Here is a 23,650-nt window from a genome sequence, read left to right as displayed (position 1 = left end):
ATGATATACTTCATTAATGATATACTTCATTACTATTGAACATGCAGAGACAAATAAGTGTCCTGCCATGCTCTACCATATCCGTTCAAAACTACAAATGGTAAGACATTGTGGTGGGTTAACTACAAAACGTTATATTTGTCACTGACATGTTCTCTGTAACACGTACATATGGTTGAGTGTTGCCCCTACTGTTTACTGGAGTGTATTATCTAATATTTATGCTTAGTTGTTATGTGTCATACATTATCTGTAGTAAACTTGGTGCGGACAAGGCATTACTGGACAGAACGAAGCTATGGGATACCACAGTGATTCCTCATGATGTAAAGGTGGGTATGGTATGTGTAGGATAATTTCATATCACATTGTAGTGTTGCATTAACCACATAAGAGAGAAATCAATTCTGTCTGAAATTTCTGAGATGTATGTATTAATCCAAAGTTTGTCTATAGTGCTTCATTTGTCGCCTCTTTAACACACAAAGGCTGACCATACAAAGCTTGAGTTCCTTATGCAAACTATTGTACCAAGTTTCATGTGAATTAGTTAGAATACTGTAATTTGACCCTTTCAAAAATTTGTTGTCACATCTCACAATGGGAGTAGATTGGAAAACAGTTTATGAATAATGTCCATCAAACAGGCCCAGTAGAATAAGTCTAGGGGTGGTGCAATAGATCTGACAAATCTACAATTAGCCAGACCAGAAGTGTCAGCAAAGGATCAAGATACTCTAATAAAGCAGTCGAACATTATAATATAATTATTCTAAGGCTGTTATCACTAGTGTTGCACCGATATGCATATTTTCACTTTTACCGATACCGATGTTTCACTCATTCCTGTAGCCGATATGCCGATATTTACCGATATTCTTCTATTCTGTAGGTCAGGGGAGAAGGAGCAAAAATCATCTAAATTTTATGTGCGTGTATAACATAATTTAATTACTTGCGTGGGCGGCCAATTCTACAATGTTTGCTACCAGTGTGCCACTAACCCCTTACATGGAAATGAAAGCCAAGTAGTTATAAAACACCTAAGTCAGCTTCTCAAACGGAGTTTTGGTGGGATTCCAGACCCTTTCCAAATAGTGATTGGTTGATTGCGTGGGCGGCCGATAAATATACACAGCCTATTATAGCCTTGCAGCCACACTATTCATACATAAACAAGCCTAAATAGTTATAAACAGGTACAGCAAATAAATGTTTACCACTTACCACTGCATTCACTGCTTTCTTTTAATTCTGTCACATGTTTATTACTGTCGTTAATGATTGATTGTGGGTTTAGGTTATCGGCAAATAACTTCCTCTTTGTAGCCGATACCGATACTTGCAAAATCACCTTATATCGGCTGTTACCGATTATTCAACCGATTATCGGTGCAACTCTAGTTATCACACATTATTAAACTCTGTTACACAAAAGAACTAAATAGCACTCTCCATACAGTTGTTATGTAGTTTAGTTGCCTGATCTATGGTTCTTCTTCCAGTTCTGAATGTTGTTGGTTTGTAAATGGGTAACAGCTGCAAGACTGACTGCAGATAAATAGTTATTCTACAGTACGGTAGTACCGTATTAGGGTTTGCCATTTGTTATAAAAAATATTAACCAGAAACCAGCCTCACAATGCCATCATGTCACCTTGGCAGTATTGGCAGTATTGGTAAGGTATAATCAAGTCCACTCAGTACAAGCTTTTAATAAGTTGCTACGAAATTTAATTTTTTTTTTAATTGGTGGAATTTTCTTCCCTCTCTGCCCCACCTGCCATAACTCGATAATGGCTAAGGCTACAGGACTTGATTTTTTCACTGTTAAACATCACTTCAGCCCAATCAGTACGTACGTACAATACATGCTTCATGGACTTACTTGTGTCCTTCTTTGTATCCCATTTCTATAGCTCAAAGGGTTGATTTGCAGTAGCATGTGAATAATGGCTTCCCTATGTGTAACAGGAATTGTCTATTTTCCATACTTTAGTGACTGGAGATGCCATTCTCATACTGTTCTTTGTTTGTATTACTGTGTAACGGGTTGAAAATAGCTGAAAACAAAGCGTAATGACCACCATTCTAATTGATAGCTGGGGTGCCATTCAAAGCATTAAGTATGTCATTCTTTCTTCTGATGTGGTATGCGCAGGTTCACTAGTCACCATTGTGTTACAAAAAAGTAGACAAACAAGTACTAGGGATCACATCCCACACAAAGTAGCCTAATGCATTATCAACAAGAATTTTTGTTTGCTTTGGCAAGCACAATCTGTTAGCATCTTCCTTCATTGTAAAACATGTGCTCAAATAATTTGTAAGTATTTTACCCATTGTATGTAAAAATTTAAGCATATACATGTAGGATTCTTGCAGACCTGGTCACATAGCTTTAATTAATTAACCCTTTGGCCCCTAAAGCCACTATAGTGGTTTTGGTTCTTAAAAACGAAAGTTATTTTACGAAAAATACGCGTTTTGGCATACAAAATTGGGTTCCTGTTACTCCATGTAGGAACCACTTATTCCTTCGTGGTTTGCATTAACTACTCACGAAGGATAGACCTACAACATCATATATCTTTTACTAACTTTATTTATTCCATCTCTCCTTTGTGACAGGTAGTATCATTGCAACTATCATCTTAAAAACGGCCGAAAATTCTTTCAAATGCATATTCGCCTTGCGTCACACTCGATTGTGCTACAATGTTCAGATAAAGCTTAGAATAATATCCGTGAACCACAGAGTAGCGTGGTTCAAACTGTATATTCATAGGATATTTCGTTTATGAGATATATGCGTTTGAACGCATGCGTGTAACAAGAGCCACTATAGTGGCTTTCGCGTTTAACAGGACACTTTTTTTTATTAACTTAGGGGCCAAAGGGATATTATATAATTATTAATTAATTAAGTCAGTTTGGCACATAAACTGTTCTAATAGTCATGCTGTCTCTTTTCTGTTGAGTATCTCTAAGAGCTGTGGTTGAGTATCTAGACATGGGGGTGACGCGTTACATTTGTAATACATTATGTAATAATATTATAGTACTTCTGCAGTAATAAGTAATATGTGTTACATGAGACAAGGTAACAAGTAATATATAACAGATATCACATCTGACACGTTATTTCTTTTTAATGCACATTGTATCCAACATGTGATTGGTTGCACTTTTTTGGGCCCTGAAAACACTGAAGACGGCCTTACAGGCAAGAACAAAGAGTGGTAGTGTATGTGGAGTGCCCTTGAGACTAAGATACTACAACAAAGTACCATATAAAAGCCACATTCAATTAAACACCTGTCTCAATTATAAGCCAGGGGGTTTCCAGCACCTTTGGAAAATAAATGCCTGGTCTCAAATAGAGGCCCGGGCTATTACTTGAGTGTACTGTTAATGGCTTTAATTGTTTCCCTTATTGCTGCTGCTTGAGTTTAGAGCCTTCTGAGGGATGACGGTACTATGAGTAATCACATGAGTAGTCCGGACAAGTCTTGAGTGCATGCAGATATGTATATGACACAACTATTCTCCAACCTTGACTACACTTGTTTATATAGTCATTGTTTTCTATGCAGTAATCCCATTCTACCACCACCCTAATTTGATTAAATGCCGGGCGTCGGTCGAGCCAATCCAAAATAAATGCCCGGTCTCAAATAAAGGCCCTATTCATTTACAGGCCGGGTCAAATATGCTGGAAAGGAAATAAAAGCCCAGGCTTTTATACGAGGAAATACGGTATGTTTTTGAGGCTGAAATACACCAGAGAAAGGCTTGTCTCATTCCTGTCACTTGTAGTTGTAGGCTGGGTGCCTGTATTTAGAAGGTTGTGAACAAATGTAATATAGAATAATATTGCTAGTTACAGCCCTCAGAATATTGTGTAATATGTAACTTGTTACTTTTTATGGGAGTAATATGTAAGTTACATTGCATAGAAGTAATGAGTTATATTTTAGAGTAACTTTGAACATTTAATAGGCTGCAACAATACTACAAGTAAACTATTCTTTTTTGTATGCATGAGCAAATGATTGTTGCTAGCACGACTAGTTATATTATTTAAGAAAAATTGTTTTGACTGGATAGCAGAGGGTGTTGGTCTTCATCGATCATTCAATAGATCATTTATAGAGTTTAAAACACTTCACTGCTAAAACTCCTTTCACAGTCTCTTTGACTTTCTGCTGGATTGGTAGTCTGGCAAGGCCAGATATGATAGCCTTACTACTTTCTGCTACAAGACAAATATATCATAAAATGGATGGGAACAATAACACTACATTAAGTAAATCTCAATGCTAGGGGCTTCAGTTTGCTTCTTTCTCTTTATCTATATACATGTGTACTTGAAAATTCCCTAGGAAGATAGAATGCTCTTCCCTGTGTTTTGTATTTGCATGCAACATTGTGTGTATATGGTACAGCATTGTGTGTATATGGTACAGCATATACTGTGTGTATGCATATTTAAATATGTATGTACACCGTACAGTAATTTCATTTAGTAAAACACACTTTATTTCCAGTTCTTTGATATGAGGCTGTTATTCATACTGACTGCAGTGTGTACTAAAGTGAGGTTAGTGTTGTATGTACATTTTGTTTAATATTTATGTCACATCGTAAGTAGGTTTATAATTGTTGCTTTTACACCTGCAGGACTGTTATTCGTGATGAATACAATGGATTTACCAAGATGGTGGCATTAGTTGACTATGTGATGTTTGGCAGTAGTGAAGGTCCGGCCCCACAACAGGCTACAAACTCTACTGCTGCTGCTACCCCAGTAGCTCAATTAACATGCAGGGAGAATTCATATACTATTGTTGTTAAGAAAGATACAGCCACCTTGTTAGCCGAAATGATGAAAACCATTTTTAACATCACCTTAAACTGGTGTGAAAAAGAAGACGATCTCAACAAGGTTAAAATTTAATAGATTTTAACCCGTGGTTTACGTTGTATGTGCTTCTTTCTTGTACTATAGGAAGACTTGCACACTTTTAAATGTTTTACTCATCTATTAAGAATATTGTTACTCTCTGTTAGTCCTTACCAAGGAGTTGGTGAACGGCAGCTGTTATCGTAAGTGATGTACACCTGTATCATTAATGCATGAGTAATGGATGACTTCACCAGCCATTACTTACCTCGTTAATAGTGTAATGGTTGTATGACATCAAAGAAATGTTTATTTAGACTTTGGGTACAACAAAGTGATTTACAATTCTATTGGAGTTTCTACGTCATTGTACTATGTTTACACTAGCATTTGTATTGCGAAGGTTTTGGTTGTAACAAATATGGCTTTGAAGTTCCATTATAAACCATTTGTGGGTACATTATAGGCTATGAAGTGGTCTAATGGCTTTTACATTATGATGACATCATATTACATATTTACTTTAATTAGACACTGTATTGACACAATGATGAACCTTCCACTGAGCTGTTCATCCTTCCTTGTACTCCCACCAGAAGTGAAAGTTGATACTATACTACCATATCACCTAGATGCTAGTACTGTTAAGAGCCTGTACAGTCAGACATTGGACAAGATTTACAATGACCACAATGTGGCTGTGATAGTTGCACTATTAAATTTTCTCTACATGAAACTAGTAAGTACATATTATACTGTATAATCCCAACCCTAAAGAACGTTACTTTTATACAGTACTTATACTGGTAGTGAGTCAGGGACAGATTCAATATAAGATTGCTGGGTTGATTTGGTATCTATATACCACACACTCATTTGCCAATAAATTAAGCTAACAAACACTATTATAGCACTACACCATTTAGCAATGAGTGTCTCCTCAGCTACATGTCTAAATGTGAAGCAGTACAATGGCTGGACTGATTGGCACCCATACACCTACCACACGCTCACGATGCATTAACTATCCTTCAAACAGTAAAATCGTTTCTTGGGCTCTGTACTCAGTGATAGCTAATATTGGCCTAGCTTTCTGTTTTACAAATGCAAGAGGTATGGTACCTCTAGTGATCACGTATGCCCTTCAGCTAGTAATCACAAATCAATGCAAAATCACAAGTGAGTTTCACCTACGTAAATAATTAGAACTGACTGAAAACTAGTCTCACAAACATAATTATTAAACAATGAAAGCTCACAGTGACACAAAACTAGTATTAATTATGACTTATTGTCCGGCCCTTGATTGGGCATTGTCAGATACAAACCTCATGGGTATGTTGCAACGTATACCACTTTAGCGTGGGCGTTCAAAGGCGCCGCTCGGTGTTTAACTTGCATATTGCCCTGGCAATATCATGGGAAAGCGGTTTGCCAGTGACTTTGATACCCAGCCAGTTCAAAGAATCGATGCGCTTTGACTCGTTATATTGAGCGACATAGAGCTTTGTATTGTGGGACTCGGTTTTGTAGAGGTTGCTAAGCTTAGTACATAGGCTAAGATAGAGAAGTTGGTTGTTACTAAAGGATAATGAAGGCACAAGATAATTGTTTGGGCGATTGTGGATGCGTATTTCTACCCACCGCGTATCAGCCTTTGAACAGACCACGGAACAGCAAAGCTACTACTGCTACGTTGAAATAGGTTAGTAACTTACAGTTCTAAGTACTTAACTTAATATAATAACTTACTTACTGTCCCAATAGCGAAGTTAGTTGGCTTAACTTAGTACAAAAATGATAACAATATAAACTCCATCCCACAATCGCAAGTTTTCTAACATTGCGTGTTGAAGCATAGTAACGTATTAATGACGTTTTAACGTATGGACAACGTTTTGATGGCCATTAGCCCACGCTATTAAAACCACAATCGATCTTCAGATGCTACTGTATAAAACAAATGGGATGAGTTCTCATTAGTTCTTTCACCTATTAGGTGAGTGCGCCCCAAGTAATATATATCACTTGTACCATGGCTGCTTGGGATTTTGCTGACATATACACCCGCATGAGGGCTGCGGCCCTCGCGCTTTGGGTGTATATATCAGCAAAATCCCTCGCAACCATGGTATAACTATTACATATACTTATAGCCACATCATAATAGTTGAATAGCTCTTTTCATACTGTTGACTCACAAACTCAGCTAGCCGTTTGCAATACTAGAACTTGTGTGATGGTAGCTGCGTTTTACTCTGTGAATATGATTTTACCAAACATTCATCATTAAACTGGTGTCATGGTTACTATTTATTGAATAGTATACATGAAACCATAGTTGAGACTATGTAAGCATTATCAGTTGTTTGGTACTGTGACTATCACACAAGTGCTAGTATTATAACAAGTCATGCCCTTGCTAATGTCAGACTAGTTACCGTATCGCCTCAAATTATGGCTAGTCTCGTATACACGCCTGGTCCCATTTAGTCGCTTAGGATATACAGCATCATAACAAAAATAAATGCCAGGTCTCAAATAAACATCTAGTGTTATAAACGATGAAGTGAAGAACGTTTTTAGAGTTCCTTGTAAGCTTGAATCTGTGAAATATGCTGAAAGAAACATCAAGGAGAGTCCAGTAGAATACAACACCAAGGTATGACGTTGAATCATGAATGCTGATAAGGTATATAAATGCCAGTCTCGTATAGTCACCAGTCTCGTATAGTCACCAGTCTCGTATAGTCGCTGGTCTCGTATAGTTGCCGGTCTCGTTTAGTAGTCAGGATAAAAAATTGAAATTTACACCCGGGCCGTAATTTGACAATACGGTAGATATGTGCATCATGCATGTTAAAATATGTTTTTGAGTACCACTCAGATTTAGAAAAGCTACAAACCACTAACTACAGCTAGAACATGTTGAATTGCGTATGTAAACTTAAGGGAGATAACCTCCACTCACCAAGGTATAAATTTTCCCATTACCTGATTTGCACATGTGACCTGATCTTAAAACCTTAGTGTACTATATGGTCTCTGTGTAGTTGTATATGTTTTGGTTGGCTGTTATAGACTGTAGAAGAGATGTCATCTCATTTGATGCCAGTGGTGGCTGTCTTGAGAATCACTGCAGCTGGTAACAGGAATATTAGAAAATTTTTGAGGCAAGAGGTAAGTAGATGTATTTGTGTGACACATATTATATAGAGAATGCAAGTATTAATACTTTATACTGGTTCACTTTTATCATCTACAAAAAATAGGAATGTACACTGTAGTTATAGTTAAAGCACTGCCACAGGTGTGTATGGAAAATATAGCACGAGGGGCGTGTCAAGAGGCTAATACAGCACGAGGCAAAGCCAAGTGTGAGACACCCCCCGAGTGCTGTATTTTTTGTACACACAAACAACATAGGCGGTGCTTTAAGTGTTATATTGTACTTCCTGGTCGTCTAGTTCAAAGCGATTTTCTCTAGTACTCAAACCACTGCGATTTTCAGTGATCAGGATATCAGTAAGTATTTATATAATCTATTTCTAGTCGTAGAACGAACTAATAGGATTGGTTAGGCTAGTTTTAGCAATTTGCAATGTCACGCACGTGATCAATCATGCTGTCTTAGTGGAGTCGTGTTTAAATAGCTTCGTGATCAGACGATCAGTAAATGTTTATACAGTCTATTCCTATCCATAGAATGAAGTGGTAGGATTACTTTAGCTGGTTTTAGCGATTTAGTGTTATTTTCGTAACACTCTGTAAATATATTCTCCACATAACTGTACTGTATTTGCCCAATTAGCTGCATAACTGTACTGTATGACTCATACAGTACAGTTATGCAGCTAATTAGTACTGTATGGACAATACACTACGCGGCATCGCTTTGATCCTCCCACGCAAAGTAAATATACTGCATGTATAGCTCTGTTGGTTCCATCATATGACATATTTTGTGTGATACGAATAATTTATATAGCTACTATGTATATCTTGAAACATAGTCAATATTACTTACTTTTACTAGTGCGTATCATACGGTATGGTCCCACCAGCATTTTGAATTTTTGCACATTAGCAGGAGCCCATGAGTCCCGCTAGGCACATCTTGCAGCACTATAAAAATTATGATATTGTTGAGTTAGAGCTAACATTTTCTTGTATTTTAGATTCTTCCTCCTATTGGCAAAGTTGCTGCTAGACCAGACATTGGTAGTTCACTAAAGAGCAGGCAAGTACATGCTGACAATATGTATATCCATTCTTATTGTGACTGGGTCTGCAAGAACCCAATTGCACAGGAAATTTGTCTGATGTCGCATGTTACAGTATTTGAGTAATTCTACTCTGCAGGCTAAGGCTATAGTTACCACTGCAAACAGTGTTGGATTGGTTACTTTTTAAAAGTAACTCGTTACTTATTACTATTGCTTGCAACAAAAAAGCTATTTAGTTACAGTTAATAAAGTGACTATATTACTTGTTGTATTACTAATTATTACTTGTGTGCACAACCTTTTAAGCTGTCATATGTGTATCTACGATCTTATTGTGTGACACGTGTCTTTGGACATTGCATAAATCTTGGCTATTATGGTATTTAAGACAAAGTGACGGTAGTAAACTTTGTTCATCAGTTTGAGGTGAGCTTCATTACTGCTCCGTTGCTTCTAGGGGGTAGTTACATCTTGGTTACTTGTAGAAATAAAATATTACTTAATATTTGTGTCATTACAATAACTTTGTTACTTAGGTAACGTTTTACATTTGAGTAATTTTTTACACATATTTCAGTTATATTGCTTAGTTCCTGTAATATTATGTAACACATTACATAACCCCCAACACTGACTGCAAATGCATCCACTGTTCAAGAAGCTGCCTGTAGATTTTTCCACCAGTTTGTTTTAACAATACCACCCATAGAAATAGACAGTTAATAGCATTAACATAATCAAAACGTAGGAACTTGGAAGGTGCCAGGTTAGTCTTACTTATTATTGTGAAATTACTTCAAATATTTATCCAACATTACCAATTTCACCTGCTTGGACCAGTACAGTAGTTTAAAGTTGAGGGGTAATCTGCTTAGTTGTATTTTGGCAGGTTCAGCTTTGTTTAATGCTATGTGATACATTATCACACTACATTATAACAGGCTAGTAAAGCTGATGACTGGTACTGCTGGTGGTGTTGAAACTATAGTAGCTGATCTTCTATACATTTTGTGCAAGGAAAATCGTAAGTGGTATAGCTGTACTGACCAGTGTGACACTGTAAGTGTGACTTCCATTTGTTGTTTGTTGTTGTTAAACACACAGTACAGTTCATATATCAACAGAGTTTGATGTGGTGTACTTATTAATGTTATCTTATGATGTTATCAAACAGTCTTATTGTTGTGTTGCTGTTGGTTACATGCCCTGTAGTTATATATGAAATAATTTCCACATACTTTTGACATCTTAGTATTATAAACTCCATATAGCAGTGGCAATGCTATTGTTTACATTGTGACTGTAATAACTAGTTTGGAAGCTACCGTAGCTGTTAACTTCCCAACTCCTTGGTAATGTGACTTTGTGTGGGTAATGAGTGACATTCAGTGCTAGTATTCACATTATTTGTTTCATGTAGTATTCTTATGTCTTGTTTGTCAGTTTACAGTATGCATTATGCAATTATTTTGTTAATACATTTAAATGACGAAAGTCTGGCATGACTAAAGTCTGGCATGACTAAAGTCTGGCAAATCAAGGAAATTTGTCAAACTTTATTTGCCAATTTAGCTATTCTGTGTTGTTTAACAATGACTAAGTGGTAAAGTTTATCTGCCAACTTGCTTTGTGTGCTGATTCGCCTTAATTCATACCAAACTTTGTTGACCAGAAAATAGCTTCACTCTGACTTGGCAGTATTAGTTGGGACTAAGCATGCCTTTATGATGACTCAAAACATTTCCGATAAACTTCTTAACTAATTTAACTCCTGATTGGCTAACTAGTTAAAATAATTAACTGAGTCCATTACTAAATAGTGACTAACACTAGAGCTTGATTTTTCACAGTTATTTTAGACGTTGCTTGAGCTGGACACATGCCTTTTGGTATACCACAAAATGCATCACTGTCCTTCTTTGGGTCCCATTTCTTGTTTTTGGCATAAAGGTATCAATTTGCCAGTAGCACATAACAAAATCAGACTTGTAATTTGCTACAGTTGAAGTGGGCAAGTTAACTAAAATCATATTGTTCTCTGCATGTATGGCTGTGTAATAGATAGAGTATAAATGGCTGGAGCTCTATACACTCAACTACAGTTTGGCATGCAAATTTTATCTCTACAGTAATAGTGCAGGTTTATTGCTGGGATTAGATTTGTGCATCAGATTGCAATCCCCCCTTGTTTCAGCACTTTTTGTCGTAATATTCTCCACTTGCATATATGAGACTTTATTCTTCTTACTCTGATATGATCTTTCATAGTGTACACCATTTGTGACATGTGCTCATATCTCTTAGCTAATCGGCTGGTCAAGCACACAGGCTATGGTAATGCTGCCGGTTTGTTGATGTCTCGAGGAATGTTGGGAGGCAGAACACAACCACAAGAATTTGTGTACTCTGATGATGAGGACTCAGACACCGAAGAATATCTCCAAAGCTGGTAACAGGCTGCACGTGTAATTATACTGATACAATGTCAATGATTAGTCGGTAAAACATGGCATTTAGTTAATCCAGACTGGTGTAGTCAGATTAACTAAATGCCATGTTTTACTGATTAATCATTGACATTGTATCAGTATAATTTGTAACAACAGTAATCATAGGCTTTACTAATGTACATACATACATACATACATACATACATACATACATACATACATACGTACATACATACATTACATACATACATTACATACATACATACATTACATACATACATTACATACATACATACATACATTACATACATACATACATACATACATACATACATACATACATACATACATACATACATACATACATTACATACATACATTACATACATACATTACATACATACATACATACATACATACATTACATACATACATTACATACATACATACATACATACATACATTACATACATACATACATTACATACATACATTACATACATACATACATGTACACTGTTTGATTACACACAGTATTGATCCTGTCACTGGAGGGCCTGCTAAAACTCCAGAACCATCTCCACTGGATTCAATGACAGAAGAAGCAAAAGAAGTTGAAGCTGAAAAGTTAATGGGGTTAATCGACCAGTTAAACAGGTACTATCTTTAGTGAATGTATTTATGTATGCAGCTCATATGTGGCCACATATCCATGCCAATGTCAAACTTTTATTAAGATTACTTATGAGTACCAGAGGAGGTTGGACATGCACTAAAACAAATTACACAAAATCCCTTTGGTTGAGGAGGTTAATACATCGTGATCTCAGAATAACTCACTGAATCATCTCATGTTTCGTTAATAGAAGACGTACGTGAAGGTGTGTACAGCAACTTATTAATTTCACCTGGACTTCAAGCACTGATTACAAAACAAAGCACATTGCCTTGAAGCTTACATGAAGGACAATCTGAATATCTAATGATCCCCACCGTTTTTCAGTTTAGTATTGGCTGAAATACAAAATCAAAGAATGCAATTAAGGTATAGCTCACGTGAACGCGTCCAACCTCCTCTGTATGAGTACAGTGTGTTTGGCATGGTTGAGATATTCCAGTAGTTTCGTATAGTTTTACCCATTTAACTCAGAAATTGTGGTCTTTTGATAAATCATATTTCAGTTGTGAAGCAAAATATCAACCAGTAGTCATCAAATCAAAATTCCAGACAGTGAACTAAATGCCATGTAACATGTGGTGTAGTATGAATAATTGATCATGCTGTGATGATTTTGGTAAAGAAAGGACTTGTAAATAAAACAAACAAGTGGCAACATGTTTTAGTGTATTTGGAGTGGCTTTATTTGGAGTGGCCTCATGCAGCACACTACTCGGGTGTCTTGCAGAGTGAAGTACTGTGGATAGCACACCTTCCATTAGCTATAATTTCCATCCCACTCTGCTCCAAACACGAGTACTTCTCCCAAATTTGGAGTCCATCATCTATTATTATATACATAGATGGAGGAAATATCAAAACTTGAGCATGTGTTCATCAGTATTCATTCCAGTATTATGCATACTGGATTCGCCAAATTAAAATGATGTCAACAAGTGTTTCACATCAAAAACACCAAAATTTTGACTCACAATATTTCCACTCATACGATAGTTATTGACAGTTATCCACAGCTTTACCTTTGGGCTCATGTCCATAGCTAAGATATATTCTACTCCTACTGTGATATAATTTCAAAGTAGTACTTGATAATATAATGTCTGAGTGGTGTATAGTTCTGTAAAATCATCTTCTAGGCATGGAGTTGTGAGAATGCTACCGGTGGATAAACATGGTAGCCCACTAAACACTGCTAATGATACCAAAGAGGAATCTGATGATAGTGATAACTAAGTTATTTATGTATTACATATTGTATATTTTTTGCTTCAAATATAATTGAACAAATGATTTTTTAAAAATCTTTGTGCACACAATTCATGTATGAAGCTACATTTTTATAAATGGTTAATGGTATTTGTAGTGCTAACTGGTCCCCTACCATCTGTTTTATACTTCTCCATTGATAAGTAATGTGATTGTATATCATACAAAGAGAAGAGTGCCCTACTGCAGTATAGCCTGTATAAACACGCACCTATCTCAAAGTAATATAGGCTTGTTTTCCAGATCAAGTGCTTCCACAATATTATGTGTCACCATTTTGAATTTATTTACATGTGATGTCACAACATCACGATGTTCAGACACAATCACGACTAATCCCATAATCCATATAATCTCCCAGGCCTACTTTTTATATTATGAACTCTTGCTATAATATACATTTCACACAGTATAATGCTAAAACATTCCACACTTATGTATAGTAGATGTTACTATAAAATTTATATTGATACAACAGCTACTTTTAAATGCCTAAGTGGAGTCACCTGAAAGGTATTGTCATATGGTAAAGGAACATCAGTCTCTTTTGTCTTGACAAACTTGAACTCTCGCAGCATACTGATCATTGCCATCTTTATTTTGATGTGTGAATACTGTCTGCCAGGGCACATTCTGGGGCCATCTCCAAATGTAACGTATGTAGCAGGGTTGTAGGGTACCTTGGCATTGGGACCAAATCGTTCTGGATCAAACTTGTCTGGGTCAGGCCAAAACGCTGGGTTACGTTGTATGTTGTAGATTGGAATGTACACCTGACACCCTTTGGGAATGACTATTCCATTACTAGTAGTGACAGTCTCTGAACAGTAGCGTGACAGCGTGTTAATAGCTGGAAATAACCTAAGAACTTCTCGAAGAACCATCTCAGCATACTCAATATTTTCAGCAGCATCAACTAACGTTGCATCAGGATTGTTGGCAAAGTAGTTTTTAATGTCAACAATGAGTCGGTCTTGGACTTCTGGGTGTGTTGCCAACAAGTGACCCATGAATGTCATGTTGTGTCCCATGCCTGAAAGTATTATCAGAACAGCTGTAGACACCATTTCAAGCATTGTCATTTGGTAATTCCGCTCATCCTTTGTATCTAACATGTATTGCACTATATCACTTCTTCTTATGCCGGAGTCTTTCCTATCTTGGATAATGCGAGCTGCGATGTCCTGTACAGGTAACCATTGTTTAGCTACGCTAGTATGTACTAAAATGTACTGCAAAAATGGTGATAAAAAGGGAACATGTGAGTTGAAGGTCAACGCCATTTCTTGGGCATACAGAACGCCAAAAGTCTTTGCAAATGCTACGTTCACTGCAGCAACCATTTCGTCCGATCCTTCGTGGAGGTTGCACTTCCTACCGAAAATACTCATCAATATTACTTCCATAGAAAAACAATCAAAAGACTCTGTCACATCTTCGCTAACACCGGTGTCAACTTTTTTTCTTAGAGCATCTACTAGCTGTTTACAACTCAATTCTATAATAGGAGTTAATAGTTTTAACTTCTTCCCGTTAAATCCAGGGGAGAGCATGCGCCTCATCTGTCGCCAATCGTCCCCGGTTACTGTGGAAAGTGCTCTATTAGCATATAATATGTGCTTCAGCAAGTTGGCGTTGTCGGGGGTACGGTCTACGAAATTGTCGAATTTCCTAACCAGAATATCCTTGATCACTTCAGGGTCCTGAGTGACTATCAGCGGCATGATGCCCATATACACCAAACAGTTCGGTCCATATTTCTGGTACCACTCGTCGTAACACTTGGGTGCATGTTTTCCAGCTTTCAAAAGCTCAAAAAAATTTCCAAAGACTGGTATTGGCTTGGGTCCGTTGAGTCCGATGAGTTTACGCTGCTGGAAGTAGGGCCAGTAGTAGTGGTAGTAAAACACGTACACTGCAGCCAGCAGTAGAATCAATGCCAAAATTAAAATAATCATTGCTTCTAAATCGTACCAAAGCGATAAAATAACCAATTGCAAGATTTATCTGCACCTTGACATTTATATAGCTAGTATACTCACCCTGCATCTCGCCCGCATATATTACGTAAACGTACGTATGCATGGACGGGAGGCTGTATGGCGTCCACGCCAGCCCCTTCGCAAAAGTACTTTTGCTAAGGGGCGGGTGCCGACAGACTAGGTAGGGCACGGTGGCTCAGAGATGCAGTAGAAACTGATCTTCCTGGGGAGTGATAAAAGTGTGAGCAAGAACTTGGAGCAGAAAATGAGGCGGCAATTCATTATAACTTGTGTATGTGATCGCCGTGGTTTAATAGCTACTCTCAGCCGATGCCGGCGACTCAGTATAGCTACCGGTATGTTATATTGATCAGGACGAAGTTTATGAAAATCTGAATGCTATTTTGTCAGCCCGAAGTGTACAAAATAATTACACTAGCAGAATCAAAGAATTATTTGGGTGTAACCTTTCATGTCGGGTCAACTATTTTGGTACTAGAGTAATTAATGATTGGAACAATCTTACGAGTGATATTGTAGGAAATTCTTTATTAAATAATTTTAAATCAGCTATAGATAATTACTTTTACGACTATATAGATTTATGTTAATGTAATAATTATATTCATAGTTAATTTTTGTTCATTGCATCTAATTTATGTATGTATGTATATGTATGTAATTGAATGGGTGTACAGGCTTCTAAGCCTCAACCCAAATCACATCATAATCATAACTAATCACTGGACTCATACCAGGACCAACTGAAATTATTATTACTTTCCCCTACCAATCAGTAATCCCATAATCAATCACATTGTAAAACATTTTGTAGTTTCATATGTGCGTTAATCCTCAAACTGAGGTTGGAAAAAAAAAAGCATATTGGTTTTACACATCAGTTCTATAAGATTGAGTCTTAAGGGCCTTCACAAAACTTGCAGCCTCCTAGCTACTACTAAACTGATGAATATGAGGAATAGTCACAGTAGCCAAATACTGACTTCTATAGTGATCTTACTACCATTTACGTACTATGCTCAATCGATCAAGATGCTGCAGGGAATGTATACTATAGTGAACTGAGGTTAATCAATGATAAAGTCTTGGAGAGTGGCAAACTTGTAGCCACAACACTATATTAATTTTAGCCAAGCTTGTAGTGTACATGTGAACTATCATGATAGCAGTCATCATGATATATAATTATAGCTATACAGCAGATTGGTCTAGGATGGATAGCTTACATGTGTCTTTCAAATCGCATCATTCACAGTGGTAGGTTAATTTTTGGATAACCATATATCCAGCACTATATCACATTCCTCGCAGCACAGCAGTAAGAAGTGTACAAGTGATAGCATGATAGGAAGTAGTGAAATCCTTAGAAGACACGGTTTTTACTTATGTCACTGCTTTATATTCATATAGTAGTAGCAGGCTGCAGGTTCCCTAAAGACCCTTAGCTATAGCACAATTGAATAAAACCAATCTTACCATGTGTAAAAACCAAGTATTCCAGCCCAGTAGTCCAGTCCAGTGATTAGTTACACCTGAATTATTTACTCTTTGACTTTTTAACCGTGAACATCAAATTAGCCGCAGCGAAAGGAAACTGCATGCCATAGCCTGCTGCTTCAGTATAATCTCAAGATCTTACTGCTTGAATGCAGCACCATGACATGCAAGCCCTGGCCCCAGTGCAGACTTTATGATGTGTTAAGTACGATATTAAAAATAAAAATGTTCAATTGGATCCCTGACATCTTTGCCCTTGCCTTGGTCCCCAGGTCACCTTAATTTGTATAAGCAAGAGTTCATAATATGTGTATATATATATATGGCATAATCTCTAAGGTATACGTAACAGTTTAATGCATTATTAGTAGTGCATGGTGAAGATTTTTTTAGTGATTTTTCATTGCCCCTTAAAACCAGAGTCGTAGTGTCGGAATCTCACACGATGGATATGATATCTATATAGCTCAACCCAATACACTTGCCATACTAAGCACTAGCATGCTAAAACTAGTTGAAATGTTTTGTGACTGTCATAGGCCATGACGCATTGTTTGACCTACAAAATTAGAGTGTCACAGAAAATTGTAGTTATACTAGTTCACTACTACAATGACCATGCCATTAAAAGGCAATCTAGATGAGTTATTTGTAAGGTTGCATGATCACATACCAACAACACAGTATAGTCACGGTTACCAACATTTGCATGGATGGGACATACAGCATAATATATAGCTCTAGAGCATGCATGATGGTGAATTGATGATGAGAGATTATTTGTGTCAGACAGAAATATAATTATATAAGCCCTACACATTCAATAGCTAATACTGTATTCTATATAAAGAGCTGAGCAACACCCGTACTTTGGAGTCATGTTAGAGTATAGACATGCATGCATTTATGTCATGGTCACCTCATTTATCCGACTAAGCAAAAACATGTCTAAACTGAGTGTAATTCAAGGACTGCCCACCAGAAGTAAAGGCATTGAACACACACATCACACACACACACACACACACACACACACACACACACACACACACCCTATATGCTCATATTTCAATACAAATGTAGACAAACTAACACATGTTTTTACTTTTTAGCGACTATGCACAATAGGTAGGCACCAGCCTATTATGCTTTTAATTTTGCCTATTATACTATGCTGCAGTGCTAAAAAATTTTGCCAATTATGCTCAAATTTTTTGCCATAAACTTTGGCTTATGAATAAATGTAAAAAGTACTCGTTGTGCATTAAGAATTTGGCTGCATTGTAAACTATAATAACAGTGGTGTCATCAGTAGCATCAACTGTTCTATTATTAAGTTCACCTTTTTCTGTGGCATGTATTTTTGCTTACAGTATGACAATTATTCTGCCTATGGTGCTAGCATTATGCTTGATGCTTTCAGGCACCTATTATGCTCAAAATTATGCCAGCATAATAGGCTGGTGCCTAACAATAGGTCATATATAGTTCTGTATAGTTATATATGTGACAACTGGATCACATGCACAAGCTCATAATTAGTATGATAACATCTCGTAGCTATTACTAACACCATGCAAGATTTCCAAGAAACTCGGGTACAGTATCATCTATAGTGGCATAACTGTCATCCTTTTAAGTCATTTAGAGTACATGGTCTACATCATAACATACATGTAGCGATGTTTGTGTACCATGTGAAAGTTTTGATAGGACACATTATGTACTGATTGTTCAACTTGCTATATGGATACTTTCTGCTGTTACATGTGGTAATCTGCCAGTAATGCAGGAAGTTAGTTGACTCTCCCATAGGCCAATGGTTGCATATACATAATATCATAGTCTCTATAGACAAATTAAACAAGTCACTCTTTTTTTATGCTACCACCACTAATGTTACAAGTCAACTTATGCTTAATGCACCACTAAGAATTATTTCATACCATATTTTTCGACAACAATCACACACTGTTGTGTAAGAAACTTCACTCCCATTGTTCCAGTCACCCAGCAGTAAAACTGGGAATGATGCATATATATTGCATGATAAGGGTACAGCTGAAGAGAAGTCTATGATCACAAAAAAAAAACAGCATAAGCAAGTGTCTGAAGTAATTGAGTCTCAATCATTATAGTATATTATGAGTCTCATCCCATGCATGCAGGCATCAAACCTGGAACGTTTTGGTTATTAGCCCAATGCCTACCATTTGAGCAACTATACATACTGCTCCACCCCTGGTTCAAGTTGTATAGCTAAGGGGAATGTATACTATTACAATAATAAACATAAGTTTTTGCAGAAAATGGCATAAATATTTTAAGGAAAATACATTACAATTACATTGTAATTTACAATGTAATTGTAATGTATTTTCCTTAAAATATTTATGCTATTTTCTGCAAAAACTTATGCTTGTTATTGTAATAGTATACATCAGATTTGCATTTGTAAGGTTGCTGATATTCTAGGAAAATACATTAGTAATGTATTTTCCTATGTATTTTCCTAGAATATCAACAACCATACAAATGCAAATCTTTGCTCATCTATACTGCAAAACCTACTGATACTATATTTACAGTACTGAGAATGCATCTGTATAAATGTTTGAGTCTAATCTTTTTTTTTCAATCTCTATAAATTATTTCCCAAAATTATTTTAAGTGTTTAGAGAGTGTTCCTAGGATTTTGGAAACATAATCTCTTTATTATTATGGATTTTTGCAAATTGAGATAATGGGCAAATACCTTGTATAACAATAAGGATCACTACATGTGTAACAACAGGCTGAGAGGCCCACTACAGCACAAGGACTGGACCATGTGTTTCCTTTACTACAGTTCTTCGTAACGCGTCTCAATACTTCTACATGCATATGTACAATTACACACTATATTACAGTAATGCACACAGTCCAGCTTCATTATCTAACACTGTTACACATGTAAACCCCTCCATGATTTAGAGGCACATAGACAATGAAACTGCAGCAAGTACTGCATGCCACGATGTGTTTTGGTGCTATTACAAATCTAGTCCTGCGATGACCATTTTTGAAACCTACAGGTTAATTTTAAGATATGTTATAGAGATCTAGAGCAATAAATGTTAACATTCAAAACCTTTTAAGTACAGAGGAACAATATGTAGCTAGCCTGAGGGTAAAATTGTTTCCAAGAAATTTCATCTAGTCACATACAGCTAGCTAGCTATATGTTTCATGTGGGTATTTCACATGCACAACACGTATGGTTTGGGTTGTTGTCGTGAAGGCCCATCTTTATGAGTTGCTGAGTATAACATTCTAGGAGCTACACCACATGCAACAGGGTTTACAATTCTTGCCTTGGGCTCGTGTCCATAGCTAAGATATATTCTACTCCTACTGTGATATAACTGTATAGCTAGTAGAACTTGACAGTATAAATGAGTGGTATATAGTTCTGTGAAATAATCTTCTAGGCATGGAGTCATGAGAATGCTACCAGTGGATAAACATGGTAACCCACTAAACACTGCTAATGATACCAAAGAGGAATCTGATGATAGTGATAAGTTACTGATAATTAAGTTATTTTATTACATAGTGTATATTTTTGAATTGAACAAATGATTTTTTTTTAAATCTTTGTGCACACAATTAATGTATGAAGCCACATTTTTATAAATGGTTAATGGTATTTGTAGTGCTAACTGGTCTCCTACCATCTGTTTTATACTTCTCCATTGATAAATAATGTGATAACCTAAGTATAATATACATTTCACACAGTATAATGCTAAACATTCCACACTTATGTGTAGTAGATGTTACTATAAAATTATATTGATACAACAGCTACTTTTAAATGCCTGAGTGGAGTCACCTGAAAGATATTGTCATATGGTAAAGGAACATCAGTCTCTTTCGTCTTGACAAACTTGAACTCTCGCAGCATACTGATCATTGCCATCTTTATTTTGATGTGTGAATACTGTCTGCCAGGGCACATTCTGGGGCCATCTCCAAATGTAATGTATGTAGCAGGGTTGTAGGGTACCTTGGCATTGGGACCAAATCGTTCTGGATCAAACTTGTCTGGGTCAGGCCAAAACGCTGGGTTACGTTGTATGTTGTAGATTGGAATGTACACCTGACACCCTTTGGGAATGACTATTCCATTACTAGTAGTGACAGTCTCTGAACAGTAGCGTGACAGCATGTTAATAGCTGGAAATAGCCTAAGAACTTCTTGAAGAACCATCTCAGCATACTCAATATTTTCAGCAGCGTCAACTAATGTTGCATCAGGATTGTTGACAAAGTAGTTTTTAATGTCAACAATGAGTCGGTCTTGGATTTCTGGGTGTGTTGCCAGCAAGTGACCCATGAATGTCATGTTGTGTCCCATGCCTGAAAGTATTATCAGAACAGCTGTAGACACCATTTCAAGCATTGTCATTTGGTAATTCCGCTCATCTCTTGTATCTAACATGTATTGCACTATGTCACTTCTTCTTATGCCGGAGTCTTTCCTATCTTGGATAATGCGAGCTGCGATGTCCTGTACAGGTATCCATTGTTTCGCTATACTAGTATGGGCTAAAATGTACTGCAAAAATGGTGATAAAAAGGGAACATGTGAGTTGAAGGTCAACGCCATTTCTTGAGCATACAGAGCGCCAAAAGTCTCTGCAAACGCTGCGTTCACTGCAGCAACCATTTCGTCCGATCCTTCGTGGAGGTTGCACTTCCTACCGAAAATACTCATCAATATTACTTCCATAGAAAAACAATCAAAAGACTCTGTCACATCTTCGCTAACACCGGTGTCAACTTTTTTTCTTAGAGCATCTACTAGCTGTTTACAACTCAATTCTATAATAGGAGTTAAGAGTTTTAGCTTCTTCCCGTTAAATCCAGGGGAGAGCATGCGCCTCATCTGTCGCCAATCGTCCCCGGTTATTGTGGAAAGTGCTCTATTAGCATATAATATGTGCTTCAGTAAGTTGGCGTTGTCGGGGGTACGGTCTACGAAATTGTCGAATTTCCTGACCAGAATATCCTTGATCACTTCAGGGTCCTGAGTGACTATCAGCGGCATGATGCCCATATACACCAAATAGTTCGGTCCATATTTCTGGTACCACTCGTCGTAACACTTGGGTGCATGTTTTCCAGCTTTCAAAAGCTCAAAAAAATTTCCAAAGACTGGTATTGGCTTGGGTCCGTTGAGTCCGATGAGTTTACGCTGCTGGAAGTAGGGCCAGTAGTAGTGGTAGTAAAACACGTACACTGCAGCCAGCAGTAGAATCAATGCCAAAATCAAAATAATCATTGCTTCTAAATCGTACCAACAACCAGTTGCAAGATTTAGCTGCACCTTGACATTTATATAGCCATGCACGGGAGGCATTTTCGCCGAAAGTTACTTTTATTCGAATTAAGTTGCTATTGTTCCGGCAGGCGGAAACATGATTAGCTAGCTACAGGGTGTATGAATATGGATTATTATTATTACTGAGCATGCAGTCAGCCCTGCTGGTGTGCTCAGATTTGCCCAAAATAGCTAGCTATACATGCAACACAATTACAATAATGCAATGATTGTAGTCCAGTTCTAAAAATGTCAGCATCTGCAACTTCAATAAGATCTATATATACTGGTAAAGAGTCACAGTAACATTTTGTCAACTATAGGGCGCGGCTATTGTTCCGGCAGTCCACTAGATTTCTCACTATCAAACACACTAGTTGTATGCTATATGCCCCGAGTATTCAACTTTAGGGCACGAGTCTAGTAGGTTGCCCCCAGTATTCGACTTTAGGGAACGCATCTCAGTAGTAGTAGCTATAGGTTGTCCCGAGCATTCAACTTTAGGTGCGCCGGTCTAGTAGGCTGCCCCGAGCATTCAACTTTAAGGGACGCGAAAAGTAGTTCTATAGTGTTAGGGGTAGGGTCGGGTTCAGCTTTGGTTTCTTCTTCACCCTCTACTCAGGAGACATAGCTATAAGGTAGAAACTAAGGGAATTGGGTAGCTGGGAGCCACGTAGCACAATGGTTATAGGACTCTGGGTTCAAGCACTGGAGGCCCCAGGTTCCGCTCAAGGCATTTTGTGTGTTTTTCTTTTTTTTTTTCGTTTGAGGACCTTTCTTGTCTAAGTTTTATTTTTATTCACGTGACTGCCGGAACAATGCAACAGCCAGGCTATTTTATTATTATTTTAAGTTATACTGTTTTTTCTCTGAATCATAATCGAAGCGCCTTAATTACTACTCTGCTGAGCTAGTCACTAATGTATGCATAAAATTATGTTGCCAAGTTTTTTCATCAGCTTGGCTACAGTTCATTAAGCTAGATAGATGTTCACGTGGAAAAAAGGTAGGGCTAGTCTGTCGGCGCCCGCCTCTTCACAAAAGTATTCAATTGCTATGCCCCACCAGACTAGGTATAGGGGCACGGTGGCTCAGAGATGCAGCAGAGACTAATCTTCCTGGCGAGTGATAAAAGTGTGAGCACGAACTTGGAGCAGAAAGTGAGGCGGCAATTCAGTATGACTTGTGCATGTGGTTGCCGTGGTTTATAGCTATACTCTCAGCCGATGCTGGCAAAAATAACTGTATATAGCTAGCT

General features: G+C 37.3%; 3 protein-coding genes across 3 annotated transcripts in view; 1 reads left to right on the top strand and 2 right to left on the bottom strand.

Annotated features, from left to right (window-relative positions):
• The window catches only part of LOC136261927 (synembryn-A-like), a 33,506-nt gene extending 19,889 nt beyond the window's left edge, over positions 1-13,617 (top strand). The window contains exons 6-16 of the mRNA XM_066056022.1: positions 257-332; positions 4,551-4,603; positions 4,684-4,948; positions 5,012-5,109; positions 5,438-5,645; positions 7,988-8,086; positions 9,085-9,146; positions 10,074-10,156; positions 11,437-11,581; positions 12,117-12,239; positions 13,398-13,617. Coding sequence (XP_065912094.1) covers positions 257-332; positions 4,551-4,603; positions 4,684-4,948; positions 5,012-5,109; positions 5,438-5,645; positions 7,988-8,086; positions 9,085-9,146; positions 10,074-10,156; positions 11,437-11,581; positions 12,117-12,239; positions 13,398-13,494 — 1,309 coding nt within the window. The 3' untranslated portion in view covers positions 13,495-13,617. The remainder of the gene's footprint in view (positions 1-256; positions 333-4,550; positions 4,604-4,683; positions 4,949-5,011; positions 5,110-5,437; positions 5,646-7,987; positions 8,087-9,084; positions 9,147-10,073; positions 10,157-11,436; positions 11,582-12,116; positions 12,240-13,397) is intronic.
• A 306-nt stretch (positions 13,618-13,923) lies between these two features.
• On the bottom strand, positions 13,924-15,534 carry LOC136261928 (cytochrome P450 3A24-like). Its single transcript, XM_066056023.1, has one exon. It carries the CDS (start codon positions 15,483-15,485, stop codon positions 13,989-13,991), a length of 1,497 nt encoding a protein of 498 aa, XP_065912095.1. The 5' UTR covers positions 15,486-15,534; the 3' UTR covers positions 13,924-13,988.
• Positions 15,535-20,667: 5,133 nt separating this feature from the next.
• On the bottom strand, positions 20,668-22,387 carry LOC136261929 (cytochrome P450 3A24-like). The gene has a single exon (XM_066056024.1). The coding sequence runs from the start codon at positions 22,351-22,353 to the stop codon at positions 20,857-20,859; it is 1,497 nt and encodes a 498-aa protein (XP_065912096.1). The 5' UTR covers positions 22,354-22,387; the 3' UTR covers positions 20,668-20,856.
• Positions 22,388-23,650: the final 1,263 nt, after the last annotated feature.

Source organism: Dysidea avara, chromosome 7 (assembly GCF_963678975.1).
Source record: "Dysidea avara chromosome 7, odDysAvar1.4, whole genome shotgun sequence".
In the NCBI taxonomy this organism is placed as follows: Eukaryota; Metazoa; Porifera; class Demospongiae; order Dictyoceratida; family Dysideidae; genus Dysidea; species Dysidea avara.
Note: the sequence above shows the minus strand (reverse complement) of the source record. Positions and strands in the feature narration are given on the sequence as shown.